The 16,856-nt window shown below is 43.8% G+C and overlaps 1 protein-coding gene across 1 annotated transcript in view; it reads left to right on the top strand.

Annotated features, from left to right (window-relative positions):
• Positions 1–16,856, top strand: part of LOC144508059 (transmembrane protein 144-like) — a 66,770-nt gene that overhangs the window by 37,763 nt on the left and 12,151 nt on the right. The window contains exons 8-10 of the mRNA XM_078235877.1: positions 2,731–2,813; positions 6,895–7,013; positions 8,796–8,915. Coding sequence (XP_078092003.1) covers positions 2,731–2,813; positions 6,895–7,013; positions 8,796–8,915 — 322 coding nt within the window. The remainder of the gene's footprint in view (positions 1–2,730; positions 2,814–6,894; positions 7,014–8,795; positions 8,916–16,856) is intronic.

Raw genomic sequence — 16,856 nt, 5'->3', positions numbered from 1 at the left:
GAGGAACTTTCTTTCAGTTAGGCACTTTACAACCTTTTGGATCAACTTCAGACTGCAAACTCTGACCCTCACTTTATTTCCTTTTCTTTCCATGTTTCAGCTTTTCTTGTATTTTCACTTTCAGACAGTAGCACACGTGCATAGTCACATCTTTAGCTTTTTTTTGTTTCTTTTCCTGCCCCATCACCATCCTTTTGACCCTGTAACTCTTCTGTCATTCAATCTCTCTTGACGCCTACCCTGTCACACACCATTCTTTTGTCTTCGTCGCACCCACCCCTTGCTCAAAACCAATTTTATTTCCAACATTTCCCAATTCTGACAAAAGGTCATCACCTGAAATATTAACTCTCTTTCTCTCTCTACAGATGCTGCCTGATCTGCTGAGTATTTCCTGCACTTGCCATTTTCCTTTGAGATTTCCAGCATCCGCAGTATTCTGCTTTTTGACCTGACATTAGAGCACTTTGGGGTAAACCATCTCCATTACCAGCGACAACTATTAGGCTGCCATCCTATTAATTGAATCATTCAAAGTGTCTCATAACAGGAGAAGGTCATATTTTGAGGAACATCTGGTGATCACTTGATTTGTATAGACCAATTTATACCAATTTACATGTCATAGCTAGAATTATCAATCCTATGCCCAGGACTTGCCTGTATCGAAGATTGATTTACTGAGTACTGCTCTGATAATCCGGGAGAAGCATTTACAAACCCCCTGCCAGCTGATTGCCACCTGTCTGCCTATTGATCACTGTCTGTCTGCTGGTCACTGCCTGTCTGCTGATCACTCACTGCCTGTCTGCTGATCACTGCCTGTCTGCTGATCACTCATTGCCTGTCTGCTGATCACTGTCTGCTGATCACTGCCTGTCTGCTGATCACTCACTGCCTGTCTGCTGATCACTGCCTGTCTGCTGATCACTCACTGCCTGTCTGCTGATCACTCACTGCCTGTCTGCTGATCACTGCCTGTCTGCTGATCACTCACTGCCTGTCTGCTAATCACTGCCTGTCTGCTAATCACTGCCTGTCTGCTGATCACTCAGCCCCTGTCTGCTGATCACTGCCTGTCTGCCGATCACTCACTGCCTGTCTGCTGATCACTGCCTGTCTGCTGATCACTGCCTGTCTGCTGATCACCGTCTGCCGATCACTGCCGGTCTGCTGATCTCTGTCTGTCTGCTGATCACTCACTGCCAGTCTGCTGATCACTGTCTGCCGATCTCTGCTGGTCTGCTGATCTCTGTCTGTCTGCTGATCACTGTCTGCTGATCACTGCCTGTCTGCCGATCACTCACTGCCTGTCTGCTGATTACTGTCTGTCTGCTGATCACTGTCTGCTGATCACTGCTGGTCTGCTGATCACTGCCTGTCTGCTGATCACTGCCTTCTGTTTGCCATCACACCATCTCTTCTTTCCCAGCTTCTTCTGGATGAGTTGCAGCTGCTCCCACAGTCAGCCCACACATGTGTACACAGTCCAGTGACACCATAGGGCAGTTTCAGTGCTGCAATGAATTGTGGGTATCCAGCACCACCATTGTGCCTTCCATGTTTTGGAATTAGGAAGCACTTGAGAGACCAGGAGTGAGTTCAGTTGGCTAGGGGAAGAAATACTAACTGCAGTTAAAAGATGACCAACACTTCTCTCTGGCTGAAAATCAAGGACTTACATTGTCCCTAACATTTCTCCCACCCAACCACCCTATACTCTAAATATTCTAAACTCACAACACTCTGTCACAATACTCACATTGTCTACATGGCCGCCACCACCCCAACAACTCAACATGCCCCTTTATACCAAACAATTCTGTTCTATGATTCTATGAAATCATTTGCACACAACAGTACTCTACTTAGCCAACAACTTTGACACTTCCAGATAGGATTGTGCAACAAGTTCTCCACATGTTCGTTGGCCTCCCAGAGTTTATATGTCCCTCTGAATTCCATGTGGTTCAATTCCAAATACATTTTGATACACTTCGTTCTGCTTGCATCCTTCCTGTGCTGAAAACAAGTTTTGTTTCCAGGTCCTCATTACTATGGCATTTCATTGCTGTGATTTTCCACTGTGCACTTCCTATGTCTGCTCACAGCTGACTATCTTACTCTCAGAATTCCAAGCTGTTAAATACAGCGAACCCACTGCTTACGATATCATTTGTAAATCATGGGTAGGTATTGTGTGATCTAACCTCCAGAATTAGGTCCAGTGAGAGCTGGCTACTCCTAGTCACAGAACAGTTGCAGAAGGAAATTATCTTCAGTGCTTTATTAAATTATTATTATGTTATTGTAACTGTGCAAAGATGAGCAGTTATCAATGGTAGCTGCGCATTTTCCTTGCTCATTGGTAAAACAATGGTGCTGTGACTGAAAGTGGACCTCAGTTCTAAAATAACCTGACATGTAAAAGCTGGATACGCTCACATCCTCAAGCTGTTGTTAGACAGAGCATGTATATCTATTTAATGGGTTTATCTACTATTTACAGCTACAGTCTGATGCAATGCAATAATTAATTGTAAAACAGGATGCAATGCTGGATTATTCTGGAGATTGGAGTTGGTTTTCAGTCCATTGTATGATTTTATTTTGGCCTGGAAAAAGTGCTTTTTGCACAGTTGTGACCTTGTATTCGGTTTTATCTGAATATAGTATTGAAGGAAAGGTGAAAGGAAATCGGGAATATGTTAATCCTCTTCCTTTTGACAGCTGTCGTCATTAGAGGAGACTTCTACAAAACAAGGAGATGCTTGCTGGACTGATAAACTCAATCCACTACAAAAGAAATTAGTGTGAGTGAAATAAATCTACAGCATTATGTCATGGTCAGAATGTATGCACTCTCCTACTGCCCATATTTAGTATGTTTTGAATGGAAAGGTTGTGTCTTTTCTTGTCCTTGGGAGTATGTATTCCAATTAAATAATTCTGCAGCAAGCTTTCGTGGGTTTTAAAATAAAGAAAGTTATTTATTCTTACATACTTACTGCCAATCATTACACACTTGCTCACCTGCATACGTACACACAGGCACAAAGATTGGAAACAGATAGATATAATGCACTTTTACAGATTATGACTAATTCAGTCCCTAATCAATGATTTACAGTCTTCCATGTGGCAGGCCTATGTTTTCTTGAATAGATTCACTGACTTAAAAGTTGGAGTGAGTGGTTTGTAAAGCAAAGGGTTCACAGCAGGTTGAGAGCTTTCTTATGATCAAATATCTAGGAGATTTGTTCTCAGGTGACTTTTGAAACTGGAACAGGTGGAGTACTTTGGCTGCTTGATGATATGAAGCTAATTTCAGAGTCTGCTTCTCAGAAAGGCTAACAATTAATGGTTTGCTGATCTGCTGGGTCCTGCAGTAACAGGGGTGCCAGTCCCAAAACCAGTTTTAACCAGATGACTGCCAGGCTATCAATTCTGAGAGCCACCCAATCTGATTTGGATGGGGGAGGCCATTGTGACACAAAGGAAAGTTGATAGTGGCCATTCGGTTTTGATCTTCCCTTTTGTTCAGTACGAAAAAATGGAGATAGACATTCTGTACATTCTATAGATTTTAGGTGCTGGCCCATCCTTAAACAACAAAACATGTAAATTCTACAGATATTTGTAAGATCCCTCATCTATACCCATAATTAATTAGGCATTCAGTGGAGCCTTGATTTATTTTATTTAAAGTGTATTTATTTATTAGAGTCACAAGTACGCTTACATTAACACTGCAATGAAGTTACTGTGAAAATCCCCATGTCCCCTACTGTCTGTAGCCCAAATGCCAAAAGTCACATAATTTGTGTCAGCCATCTTAATAGTTTGTTTGAGTCCAATTTTTTAAAGTATTGGCTGAAAGTTCATAATTTGACATGCCTGTACTGAGAAATTGAGAAGCGCTGGAAAAGCTGGACTCCTTGGTTCAACAGGCAACAGCTCCTTTTGCAGGAGGTTGCTGACGTCTCAGACAGGCTGCTAAGCAAAGCAAAGTCTCTTGCTTCCCACTCAAATCTGGAAAGTTACTGAGGGCCTCTACAGCCTGTTTGCTAGAAATAGCTTCCTACCACCAATCTCAAAATCTGGCAACTTCTAAGAAGTGCTGCTTCTTGAGGCCCCCAATGACCCAGGCTTTCAAGCTTCCTGAGGCTCCTGAAGGTTCTAAAGCACCAGAGCGGCACGGTAGCACAGTGGTTAGCACTGCTGCTTCACAGCTCCAGGGTCCCGGGTTCGATTCCCGGCTTGGGTCACTGTCTGTGTGGCGTTTGCACATTCTCCTCGTGTCTGCGTGGGTTTCCTCCGGGTGCTCCGGTTTCCTCCCACAGTCCAAAGATGTGCGGGTTAGGTTGATTGGCCAGGTTAAAAATTGCCCCTTAGATTCCTGGGGTGCGTAGGTTGGAGGGATTAGCGGGTAAAATATGTGGGGGCAGGGCCTGGGTGGGATTGTGGTCGGTGCAGACTCGATGGGCCGAATGGCCTCCTTCTGCACTGTAGGGATTCTATGATTCTATGAGAGGGTCTGAGGCCCTTTACGTTTCCCGTGTTCCTGAGGTTCTCCATCCAGAAGTGACTGGACCCGTTGTGATTAGAGATATGTTTTTGAGGTAAAATAAGAGAATTTTGACAGGGCAGATGATGAGAGATTGTTTCCGTTGGCAGAAGAATTTAGAACTAATGGAATTCACCAATATGGGAATCAAAGAATTCCCACAGTGCAGATGAGGCCATTCAGCCCATCGAATCTGCACCAACTTTCTGACAGAGTATCTTACTCAGGCCCTCTTCCCTGCTCTAACCCATTTACCATGGCTAATCCACTTAATCTACACATCTTGGGGCACTAAGGGGCAATTTAGCATGGCCAATCCACCTAAACTGCACATCTTTGGACTGTGGGAGGAAACCGAAGCACCTGGAAGAAACCCATCCAGACACAGGAAGAACATGCAAACTCCTCACAGATAGTCACCCAAGGTTGGAATTGAACCCGGGTCCCAGGAGCTAACAACTGTGCCACCGTGCTGTGCTTTTGGGATAATGTGGGACGATGTAGAAGATAAGGCAGGATTTTGTTGATTGTTGGTGACAGCTTGAATGGCCATATGGCCTACTCTCCAGCTCTTCATAGAAAGGGTGCAGAGGAGATTTTCAAGGATGTTGCCTGGACTAGATGGCATGCCTTATGAGGATAGGTTGAAAGACCTAGGTCTTTTCTCCTTGGAGAGGCGAAGGATGAGAGGTGACCTGATAGAGGTGTATAAGATGTTGAGAGGTATTGATAGAGTGGATTCTCAGAGGCTTTTACCCAGGGCTGGAATGGTTGCCACAAGAGGTCACAGGTTTAGGGTGCTGGGGAGTAGGTACAGAGGAGATGTTAGGGGTGGGTGGGTGTGTGGAATCAGCTGCCGGTAGTGGTGGTGGAGGCGGATTCGATAGGGTCTTTTAAGAGACTTTTGGATAAATTCATGGAAGTTAGTAAGATAGAGGGTTATAGGTAAGCCTAGTAGGTAGGGACATGTTCGGCGCAACTTGTGGGCCGAAGGGCCTGTTTGTGCTGTAGCTTTTCTATGTTCTATGTTCTATTTGTTTTGCTCTTAAGGGAAAACAGTGTGAAAGAAGCATTGTACACGATGAAAACACGTCTGACATTTTGATTCATTGTTGAAGTTTTCTTTTCTTTCTTATTTCCCCATGGGCTAACAGGTTCTGAAATTCCATTATCTCCTGATGATACTGATCCAATGTAGAGCTGAACCATTCTTTCAATGGCAACAGCAAAGAGGCTTCCCTTATACATGATACTGAACCTTTGGAAACTACTTCAAACACAGTATGAACAACAAAGGAATTTAAATTTCACTCATTTGTTACTATTATAGTAGAGCTGTTTTAGTTTAATTCAAGGAGATAGCACCTAGCATCATTAGCAATAACAATTTGCATTGATATAGTATCTTTAAAGTAGTAAAATGTCCTAGACACTTCACAACAGTGCCATCAAACAAAACTCGATACAAAGCCATATAAGGAGACATTGGGACAGATGGCCAGTGAGGTACAGGAGGTTTTAAAAAGTGTCTTAAAGGAAGAGAGAGTAGTGGAGTGGCAGAGACAGTTCAGGGTGGAATTTCAGAACTTTGGGCCTGGACAGTTGAAGGCACAATCACTACTACTGCTAAGTGTGCTAAAATCGGGGATGTACATGAGGTCAGAATTAAAGGAGTACAGCATTCTCAAAAGACTGGACGTTCGGTTAACTCAGTGGTTCCCAAACTTTTTTCACTGGGCCGCACTTTCAGAATAAAAATTTGCTCGCGCCACACTGAATTTTTTATTGATAAGAAATACATTCAAAAACAAAAAAAAAACAACTCCTAGCAGTGCTTGATTCATAACATAGAACACAACTACTTTATAATATGATCATGGGACATCCAGAAAGTATAAAACAATGCTTGTTTAAACCATGTTTAAATGTTTCTTTGATTGTCCTTGAATCTTCCCGCCACACTTGCCATCCTCTCTCGCCGCACCAGTGTGGCGCACCGCACCCTTTGGGAACCACTGGGTTAACTAGTTGAGAATGGACAGGTTTTTGTTTGGCAGGGTTAACAATGGATACGGAGTAAACACAGGTAAATGCAGTTGAAGTACACATCAGCTGTGACCTAACTGGATATTAGAGCAGGTCCAAGGAGATAAGCAGTTCTCTGCTGTTCAGTTTCAGTTTTCGCAGCTAAATCTGCCTCATTTATACTGGCATCAAATTCACAGACCCAAAATCAAAATTAAAAGAGGAGCTGATATAAAAGTGGCTGCCACTTTTACTGTGCTTTCAGATACTTGCCTAATTGGTTGTCTTATACTATTTCCCAGTGGCTGCAGTCTTGCTATGTGTGCCGGTTTACTGTATGGCTCCAGCTTTGTACCAGTCCTCTACATTAAGAACCACGGTGAAAGACGTGACACCGAATTTTTTGGTGCAAGTCAGTTTGGTAAGAAATTATTTCAAGCAGATTAAAGAGAAGAAGGAACTGTATAATTTTATTTCCATCTTGCCGTTCCAAACCATGATAGTACCATTGTTGCGTATTGAGTAATGTAACAAAGGCAATATTTTCAAAGATTTTGCAAATCTGAGCACAGGAACATGTCAATGGTAATAACTATAAGGTTCAGATATGTTAATGTGACGATCAGCTTCAGGTTTGTTGCTGTGATAATATTCTTATATGAAGATGTTGGTACTGTATGGCTGTCTCCCTCTACTGAAGAGATTATGCAATGGCATAGATTATTCCTCTCAGCAGTCACTGAGTCTGTTATGAGCCTAAACATTTGTCCATCTACTTTGCTGTGTGTGTGTGGATTAACAAAACCAGGTCTAACAACAGACCTTAAGTTGAAGAAGATGTGTCATCCCTACTGTTTTCTCTGGTCGCATCATTGCATTGGTGGTTCCGTGGTTGAATTCTTACCTGCCATGTGGGGGTTTGATTCCCGGCCAATGCAAAGCCCCTTCTTTCGGGCGGCATGGTGGCACAGTGGTTAGCATTGCTACCTCACTGCGCCAGGGACCCGGGTTCAATTCCAGCCTTGGGTGACTCTCTGTGTGGAGTTTGCACATTCTCCCCGTGTCTGCGTGGGTTTTCTCCGGGTGCTCCGGTTTCATCCCACAGTCCAAAGATGTGCGGGTTATGTTGATTGGCCATGCTAAATTGACCCTCGTGTCAGGGGATTAGCAGGGTAAATAAGTGGGGTTATGGGGGTAGGGCCTGGGAGGGATTGTGATCGGTGCAGACTCGAAATGACCTCTTTCTGCCCTGTAGGGATTCTATGATCAGGAGTAGACTGTTGTATACAGACTACAATTACTGTACACATATACCTACAGGTGAACTGAAGAAAATCTCTAAGATTGTCAAGATACAATTCCGAACAACATAGAACTTATACATTCCAATTGGACTCATGCTGGTACATCAAGCTGCAACAAAATATCTGCCTTTGTTGTTTTATTATACTTTAGAAAGAACTAGGTTTGAAATGGAGGCCTTTCTCTTTCGCTAAGTTTCAACATGGCAGCACAGTGGTTAGCACTGCTGCCTCACAGCGCCAGGGACTCGGGTTCAATTCCAGCCTCGGATGACTGTGCAGAGTCTACACGTTCTCTCCGTGTTTCATGGGTTTCCTCCAAGTGCTCCGGTTTCCTCCCACACTGTGAAGGTGTACAGGTTAGGCTGATCGGTCATGCAAAATTGCCCCTTAGTGTCAGGAGGATTAGCAGGGTAAACACGGGGATAGGCCAGGGTGGGATTGTTGTCGGTGCAGGCTTGAAGGGCCAAATGGCCTCCTTCTGCACTGTAGGGATTCTATAAAAAAATAGAAGATAGGAGTCCAATTTTTAAAAATTATTGGTGTCTATGGGGATCGTAACAATATACTAACTAAGATCCCTTTGCCTAAAACTGTTATTGTATCCAAGAAACACTACTCTGAACAGATGGTTAACTGCTTCTAATTTGCATTCACAGACATTATTTAAATCAAAGGTAATTTAATAATATCACTTTAATCTATATTGTGTAAAATATCTTTTTGGTCAAAGAGTGAAAAACCTCAAAATATTGCCAGTTTTGAAAAAGTACAAAATATTTTAATAGGTTGTTGTGTGGAAATTGTGTTACAAAGCTTTGCTTTTTTAAACCAATAAGACAACATAATCAATGTCATTATTTAGATACTTACATCCAACACTATTTTCTCTTCTATTTCAGACATGGATTATGTTTTTGCATACTGCAGTGGGATTATTCTAACCAGTACAATCTATTTTCTCATATACTGTGCATTGAAGAAAAACAAACCAAGTGTTTATTCAACAGCAATATTACCTGGTAAGGTGAACTGATGAACAGTCACACTGTCTGTGTAGTGTTATTAGTAAGGTCGATACCTCAGCTATTCGGGCAATTTCAACAAAGTAGTTTTAGTGGTCTTTAGCAATGAGTGTCAAGGTTACCATACAATGCAGAAATAACTAACTACCTGAATATAGAGATATTGATTCTCTGTTTTTAATTTGCTGATCTAGGGGTTTAACAACATACCACAATAACGCCCGGAATTAGCTGACGAGCAACTTTGAGTTCAGAAATAGAGATGACTTACTGCAGTCATACAGGGCCTTGGTGAGACCGCACCTGGAGTACTGTGTGCAGTTTTGGTCCCCTACCTAAGAATGGATGGATATAGTTGCCATGGAGGGAACGTAGCGGAGTTTCATGAGGCTGACACTGGGGCTGGTGGGACTGTCCTATGACGAGAGATTGGTTCAACTGGGCTGAATTCACTGGAACTTAGAAGGGTGAGAGGAGATCTGATTGAAAAGTATGAAGTTCCAACAGGGTTGAACAGACTAGATGCAGGGAGGATGTTTCCCCAGTTGGGGAATCTAGATTAAAGTCCAACAGGTTTATTTGGTAGCAAAAGCCACTAGCTTTCAGAGCGCTTGCTGCTCCTTCGTCGGATGAGTGGGAGTTAGAACATAGAACAGTACAGCACAGAACAGGCCCTTCGGCCCACGATGTTGTGCCGAGCTTTATCTGAAACCAAGATCAAGCTATCCCACTCCCTATCATCCTGGTGTGCTCCATGTGCCTATCCAATAACCGCTTAAATGTTCCTCAAGTGTCTGACTCCACTATCACTGCAGGCAGTCCATTCCACACCCCAACCACTCTCTGCATAAAGAACCTACCTCTGATATCCTTCCTATATCTCCAGCCACGAACCCTATAGTTATGCCCCCTTGTAATAGCTCCATCCACCCGAGGAAATAGTCTTTGAACGTTCACTCTATCTATCCCTTTCATCATTTTATAAACCTCTATTAAGTCTCCCCTCAGCCTCCTCAGCTCCAGAGAAAACAGCCCTAGCTCCCTCAACATTTCCTCATAAGACCTACCCTCCAAACCAGGCAGCATCCTGGTAAATCTCCTCTGCACTCTTTCCAGCGCTTCCACATCCTTCTTATAGTGAGGTGACCAGAACTGCACACAATATTCCAAATGTGGTCTCACCAAGGTCCTGTACAGTTGCAGCATAACCCCACGGCTCTTAAACTACAACCCCCTGTTAATAAAAGCTAACACACTATAGGCCTTCTTCACAGCTCTATCCACTTGAGTGGCAACCTTTAGAGATCTGTGGATATGGACCCCAAGGTCTCTCTGTTCCTCCACAGTCTTCAGAACCCTACCTTTGACCCTGTAATCCACATTTAAATTAGTCCTACCAAAATGAATCACCTCACATTTATCGGGGTTAAATTCCATTTGCCATTTTTCAGCCCAGCTTTGCATCCTATCTATGTCTCTTTGCAGCCTACAACAGCCCTCCACCTCATCCACTACTCCACCAATCTTGGTGTCATCAGCAAATTTACTGATCCACCCTTCAGCCCCCTCCTCTAAGTCATTAATAAAAATCACAAAGAGCAGAGGACCAAGCACCGATCCCTGTGGCACTCCGCTAGCAACCTGCCTCCAATCCGAACATTTTCCATCCACCACCACCCTCTGTCTTCGATCAGACAGCCAGTTACCTATCCAATCGGCCAACTTTCCCTCTATCCCACACCTCCTCACTTTCATCATAAGCCGACCATGGGGGACATACAGGCCCTGACAGAACTCCCACTCATCTGACGAAGGAGCAGCGCTCCGAATGCTAGTGGCTTTTGCTACCAAATAAACCTGATGGACTTTAACCTGGTGTTGTGAGACTTCTTACTGTGTTTATCCCAGTCCAACGCTGGCATCTCCACATCATCGGGAAGCTAGAACCAGGGAATCTCAAATACCGGGAAGTCCATTTAGGACTGAGATGAGGAAAAGTTTCTTCACTCAAAGGGTAGTGAACCTATTGAATTCCGTACCACAGAATGTATTTAAAAAAGGAATAGATAACTTTTTTAGCTTTTAATGGCATCAAGGAGTATGGGAAGAAAACAGGAATTGGACATTAAGATCCAGGATCAACCATAATCATATTGAATGGCTGCTCAGGCTTGGTGGGCCAAATGGCCTACTCCTGCTCTTAGTTTCTCTGTTCCTTGGTGAGGTCTGCCAATCTTAAAGAGTTTTTTGATGGAGCATGAATTTTCAATCAGTTTGTGCACTGCTGTTTGAATTAGCTAATGCTTTGGAACTATGGGCAAAGACCTAGAACACAACTTTCAAGAGCCCCTACAAGACTAAAAATTGGAGAAATGTTTCTCCAAAGTGCGACATTGTTATGTATTGTAAACCAGGGCATCTTTGTGTTGTCTGTCAAATTATTATGTGGTGACATTATCAGAGGCATTTGAGAGATTTTCCCTCTCTTCTATCCTGGAATGCAAGCATGCAACACCTCTTTAATAAAGCTCTACAAACTGGTTAAGTAATCCACCGTATGGCAACCTTTTCATTCTTTTATCTTTGCTGTTAAACTGAGCTGACCACTTTAGTGTACAGCAGATGTCCATCAGACTATCAACAAAAATGTACCACTTGACTCCCTCAGAAAAGAAAACATAACTACTTGAACAGGAAAAATATAAGGACAAGGATAGACTGAGAGATTAAATATTGCACAATAGATGACCATTCTTATTTATGTGTGGAGTACATTTCATTAGTGTAAAATGCAGCGCCTTAATGATTTGTTTATGGCCAATAATGATCACATATTGTTCCAGTCTCTCTTCAGAAAGATTGACAAAATACACATGAGGGCACATAGAATACATAGAAACATCGAAACTAAAAGCAGGAATAGGCCATTCGGCCCTTCGAGCATGCTGCTCCATTCATTTTGATCATGACTGATCATCAAATTCAATTTCCTGATTCCCCCTTCCCCCCTATATCCCTTGATTCTTTTAGCCCCTAAGACATGATAGTTCAGATAGATTCTTCTTATACTCCTGGGTTACCCTACTGTATAAGTAGATATAGGGTAGCTTAGACCCACTCCTGGATGTAAGCAGCTTGGACCCTTTATAGGAAAGCCAGCTCCATTATACTTGTAGAGGATATTTAATGCAGATACAAAACTTGTAACAGCTTTCTTTTATACTCATGTGGCCTCATTTAATGCCAATACTAACTCAAGTCGGGCAGAGGACTAACCTTACTAACCTTCGGACACTAGCTAATTAATTATATATAGGAAATAGATTCATGATTTAGATTCATGAATTGAATATAATTTGACAAAGTTTGCAAATGAAACCAAATGGGCTGTTGTTTCTGAAAAAAGAACTCAGGAAATAAAGAATGAATTATTACACCTGTGGGAAGTGCACCCATCTGCAGCTCCTCCAAAACCATGTTAGGGAACTGGAGCTGGAGTTGGATGAACATAGGATCATTAGGGAGGCAGAGGTGGCCATAGACAGAAGCTTTAGGGATACAGTTATTCCGAGGAATGAAAATAGATGGGTGACGGTGAGAGGGGCTGGGAGGAAACAGTCAGTGCAGGGATCCCCTGTGGTCGTTCCCCTTAGCAACAAGTATTCCGCTTTGGATACGGTTGAGGGGGATGACATACCAGTGGTGAGCCGCAGTGAGAGGATCTCCAGCACTGTGTCCGTCTCTGTGGCTCGGGAGGGTAAGGGGGAGAGCGGGAGGGCAATAGTTATTGGGGACTCATTAGTTAGAGGGATAGATAGGAGGTTCTGTGGCAGCAAAAGAGACTCGAGAATGGTATGTTGCCTACCGGATGCCAGGGTCCATGACGTCTCGGACCGTGTTTTCCGGATTCTTAAGGGGGAGGGGAAACAGTCACAAGTCGTGGTACACATTGGTACCAACGACATAGGTAAGAGAAGGGACGGGGATTTAAAACAGGAATTTCGGGAGCTGGGCTGGAAGCTGAGTACCAAGACAAAACATGTGGTCATCTCTGGTACGTTACCGATGCCACGTGATAGCGTGTTGAGGAACAGGGAGAGAGTGCAGATAAACATGTGGTTGCAGGGATGGTGTAGGAGGGAGGGTTTCAGATACATGGATAATTGGAACACATTCTGGGGAAGGTGGGACCTGTGCAAACAGGACGGGGTGCACCTGAACCAGAGGGGCACCAATATCCTGGGAGGGAAATTTGATACGGCTCTTCAGGGGGGTTTAAACTAATTTGTCAGGGGAGTGGGAAAAGGAGTTGTAGTCCAGAAGTCAGTGTTGAGGGGGGTGAGGTATTGGGGAAGGTATCAAGGTCAAGGGTGGGTACCGGTAGACAGGAAGGTGGGTTGAAGTGTGTCTACTTCAATGCAAGGAGCATCCAGAACAAGGTAGATGAACTTGGGGCGTGGATTGGTACTTGGGACTACGATGTTGTGGCCATTACGGAGACGTGGGTAGAACAAGGACAGGAATGGTTGTTGGACGTTCCGGGGTATAGATGTTTCAGTAAGTGTAGGGAAGCTGGTAAAAGAGGTGGAGGAGTAGCATTGTTAATCAAGGATAGTTTAACGGCTGCGGAAAGGCACTTCGAGGGGGATCTGCACACTGAGGTAATATGGGCTGAAGTTAGAAATAGGAAAGGAGCGGTCGCGTTGTTAGGAGTTTACTATAGGCCCCCAAATAGTAATAGAGATGTGGAGGAAGAAAGTGCTAAGCAGATTATGGATATGTGTGGGGGTCACAGGGTAGTTGTCATGGGGGACTTTAACTTTCCAAATATTGATTGGAACCTTTGTAGGTCAAATAGTTCGGATGGGGCAGTTTTTGTGCTGTGTGTGCAGGAGGGTTTCCTGACACAATATGTGGATAGGCCGACAAGAGGTGAGGCCACATTGGATTTGGTACTGGGTAATGAACCAGGCCAAGTGTTAGATTTGGTTGTGGGAGAGCACTTTGGAGATAGTGATCACAATTCGGTGTCGTTTGTTATTGTAATGGAGAGGGATAGGGCCGTACGGCAGTGCAAGGTTTACAATTGGGGGAGAGGTAATTGTGATGCGATTAGGCAAGAATTAGGGGGCATAAGATGGGAACAGAAACTGCCAGGGAAAGGCACTAATGAAAAGTGGAACTTTTTCAAGGAACAAATACTGTGTGTCCTTGATAGGTATGTCCCTGTCAGGCAGGGAGGAAATGGCCGAATGAGGGAACCATGGTTCACGAAAGAGATGGAATGTCTTTTGAAAAGGAAGAGGGAAGCTTATGTAGGGATGAGGAAACAAGGTTCAGATGGCTCGATTGAGGGTTATAAGTTAGCAAGGAATGAGCTGAAAAAGGGGCTTCAGAGAGCTAGGAGGGGACATGAGAAGTCCTTGGCGGGTCGGATCAAGGAAAACCCCAAGGCTTTTTACTCTTATGTGAGGAATAAAAGAATGACCAGGGTGAGGTTAGGGCCGGTCAAGGACAGTAGTGGGAACTTGTGTATGGAGTCAGTAGAGATAGGCGAGGTGATGAATGAATACTTTTCTTCAGTGTTCACCAAGGAGAGGGGCCATGTTTTTGAGGAAGAGAAGGTGTTACAGGCTAATAGGCTGGAGGAAATAGATGTTCGGAGGGAGGATGTCCTGGCAGTTTTGAATAAACTGAAGGTCGATAGGTCCCCTGGGCCTGATGAAATATATCCTAGGATTCTTTCGGAGGCAAGGGATGAGATTGCAGAGCCTTTGGCTTTATCTTTGGGTCCTCGCTGTCCACGGGGATGGTGCCAGAGGACTGGAGAATGGCGAATGTTGTTCCTCTGTTTAAGAAAGGGAATAGAAATGACCCTGGTAATTATAGACCGGTTAGTCTTACTTTGGTGGTTGGTAAATTGATGGAAAAGGTCCTTGGGGATGGGATTTATGACCATTTAGAAAGATGCGGATTAATCCGGGATAGTCAGCACGGATTCGTGAAGGGCAAGTCGTGCCTCACAAATTTGATAGAATTTTCTGAGGAGGTAACTAAGTGTGTTGATGAAGGTAGGGCAGTTGATGTCATATACATGGATTTTAGTAAGGCGTTTGATAAGGTCCCCCATGGTCGACTTATGATGAAAGTAAGGAGGTGTGGGATAGAGGGAAAGTTGGCCGATTGGATAGGTAACTGGCTATCTGATTGAAGACAGAGGGTGGTGGTGGATGGAAAATTTTCGGACTGGAGGCAGGTTGCTAGCGGAGTGCCACAGGGATCAGTGCTTGGTCCTCTGCTCTTTGTGATTTTTATTAATGACTTAGAGGAGGGGGCTGAAGGGTGGATCAGTAAATTTGCTGATGACACCAGGATTGGTGGAGTAGTGGATGAGGTGGAGGGCTGTTGTAGGCTGCAAAGAGACATAGATAGGATGCAAAGCTGGGCTGAAAAATGGCAAATGGAGTTTAACCCCGATAAATGTGAGGTGATTCATTTTGGTAGGACTAATTTAAATGTGGATTACAGGGTCAAAGGTAGGATTCTGAAGACTGTGGAGGAACAGAGAGATCTTGGGGTCTATATCCACAGATCTCTAAAGGTTGCCACTCAAGTGGATAGAGCTGTGAAGAAGGCCTATAGTGTGTTAGCTTTTATTAACAGGGGGTTGGAGTTTAAGAGCCGTGGGGTTATGCTGCAACTGTACAGGACCTTGGTGAGACCACATTTGGGATATTGTGTGCAGTTCTGGTCACCTCACTATAAGAAGGATGTGGAAGCGCTGGAAAGAGTGCAGAGGAGATTTACCAGGATGCTGCCTGGTTTGGAGGGTAGGTCTTATGAGGAAATGTTGAGGGAGCTAGAGCTGTTTTCTCTGGAGCTGAGGAGGCTGAGGGGAGACTTAATAGAGGTTTATAAAATGATGAAAGGGATAGATAGAGTGAACGTTCAAAGACTATTTCCACGGGTGGATGGAGCTATTACAAGGGGGCATAACTATAAGGTTCATGGTGGGAGATATAGGAAGGATATCAGAGGTAGGTTCTTTATGCAGAGAGTGGTTGGGGTGTGGAATGGACTGCCTGCAGTGATAGTGGAGTCAGACACTTTAGGAACATTTAAGCGGTTATTGGATAGGCACATGGAGCACACCAGGATGATAGGGAGTGGGATAGCTTGATCTTGGTTTCAGATAAAGCTCAGCACAACATTGTGGGCCGAAGGGCCTGTTCTGTGCTGTACTGTTCTATGTAATTAGGCAAAATATGTGATTGAGCATAAACAATTGCAAATAAAATTTAATATGAATAAGTTTAAAACACTGCAGATGGAAAGGAAATTTGGTAATGGACGTACTCAAAGAATGATATTGAAATAGCAAAGGATTAAACTCAATACTCAACATGTCCACCCAACACTGAGCGACACTCAACAAAGACAACAATATAAGGGGTAGTGCCAGAGGACTGGAGAATTGTAAAAGTAAAGTTTATTTATTAGTCACAAGTAGGCTTACATTCACACTGCAATAAAGTTACTGTGAAAATCTGGTACCTGTTTGGGTACACTGAGGGAGAATTTATCATGACCTAATCTGCACATCTTCGGACTGTTGGGGGGAAACCGGAACACCCGGAGGAAACCCACGCAGACATGGGGAGAACATGCAAACGCCACACAGACAGTAGCCAAGCTGGGAATTGAATCCGAGTCCCTGGTGCTGTGATGCAGCAGTGCTAACCACTGTGCCACTGTGCCGCCCCCACTGTACTGCACCTTTATTCCAAAACGGGTGCAAGGATAAACCCAGCAATTACTGGCCAGACAGTTTAATTTTGCTGGTGGGAAAGATTTTTTAAAGTGATAATTCAAGACAAAATCAACAGTTACTTGGAGAAATGTGGATTAATTAAGAAAGCCAGCATAGACTTGTTAAGG

This window comes from Mustelus asterias, chromosome 1 (genome assembly GCF_964213995.1).
Source record: "Mustelus asterias chromosome 1, sMusAst1.hap1.1, whole genome shotgun sequence".
NCBI classification, from domain to species: domain Eukaryota; kingdom Metazoa; phylum Chordata; class Chondrichthyes; order Carcharhiniformes; family Triakidae; genus Mustelus; species Mustelus asterias.
The sequence above is the reverse complement of the archived record's forward strand: the minus strand, read 5'-3'. Positions and strand labels throughout refer to the sequence as shown.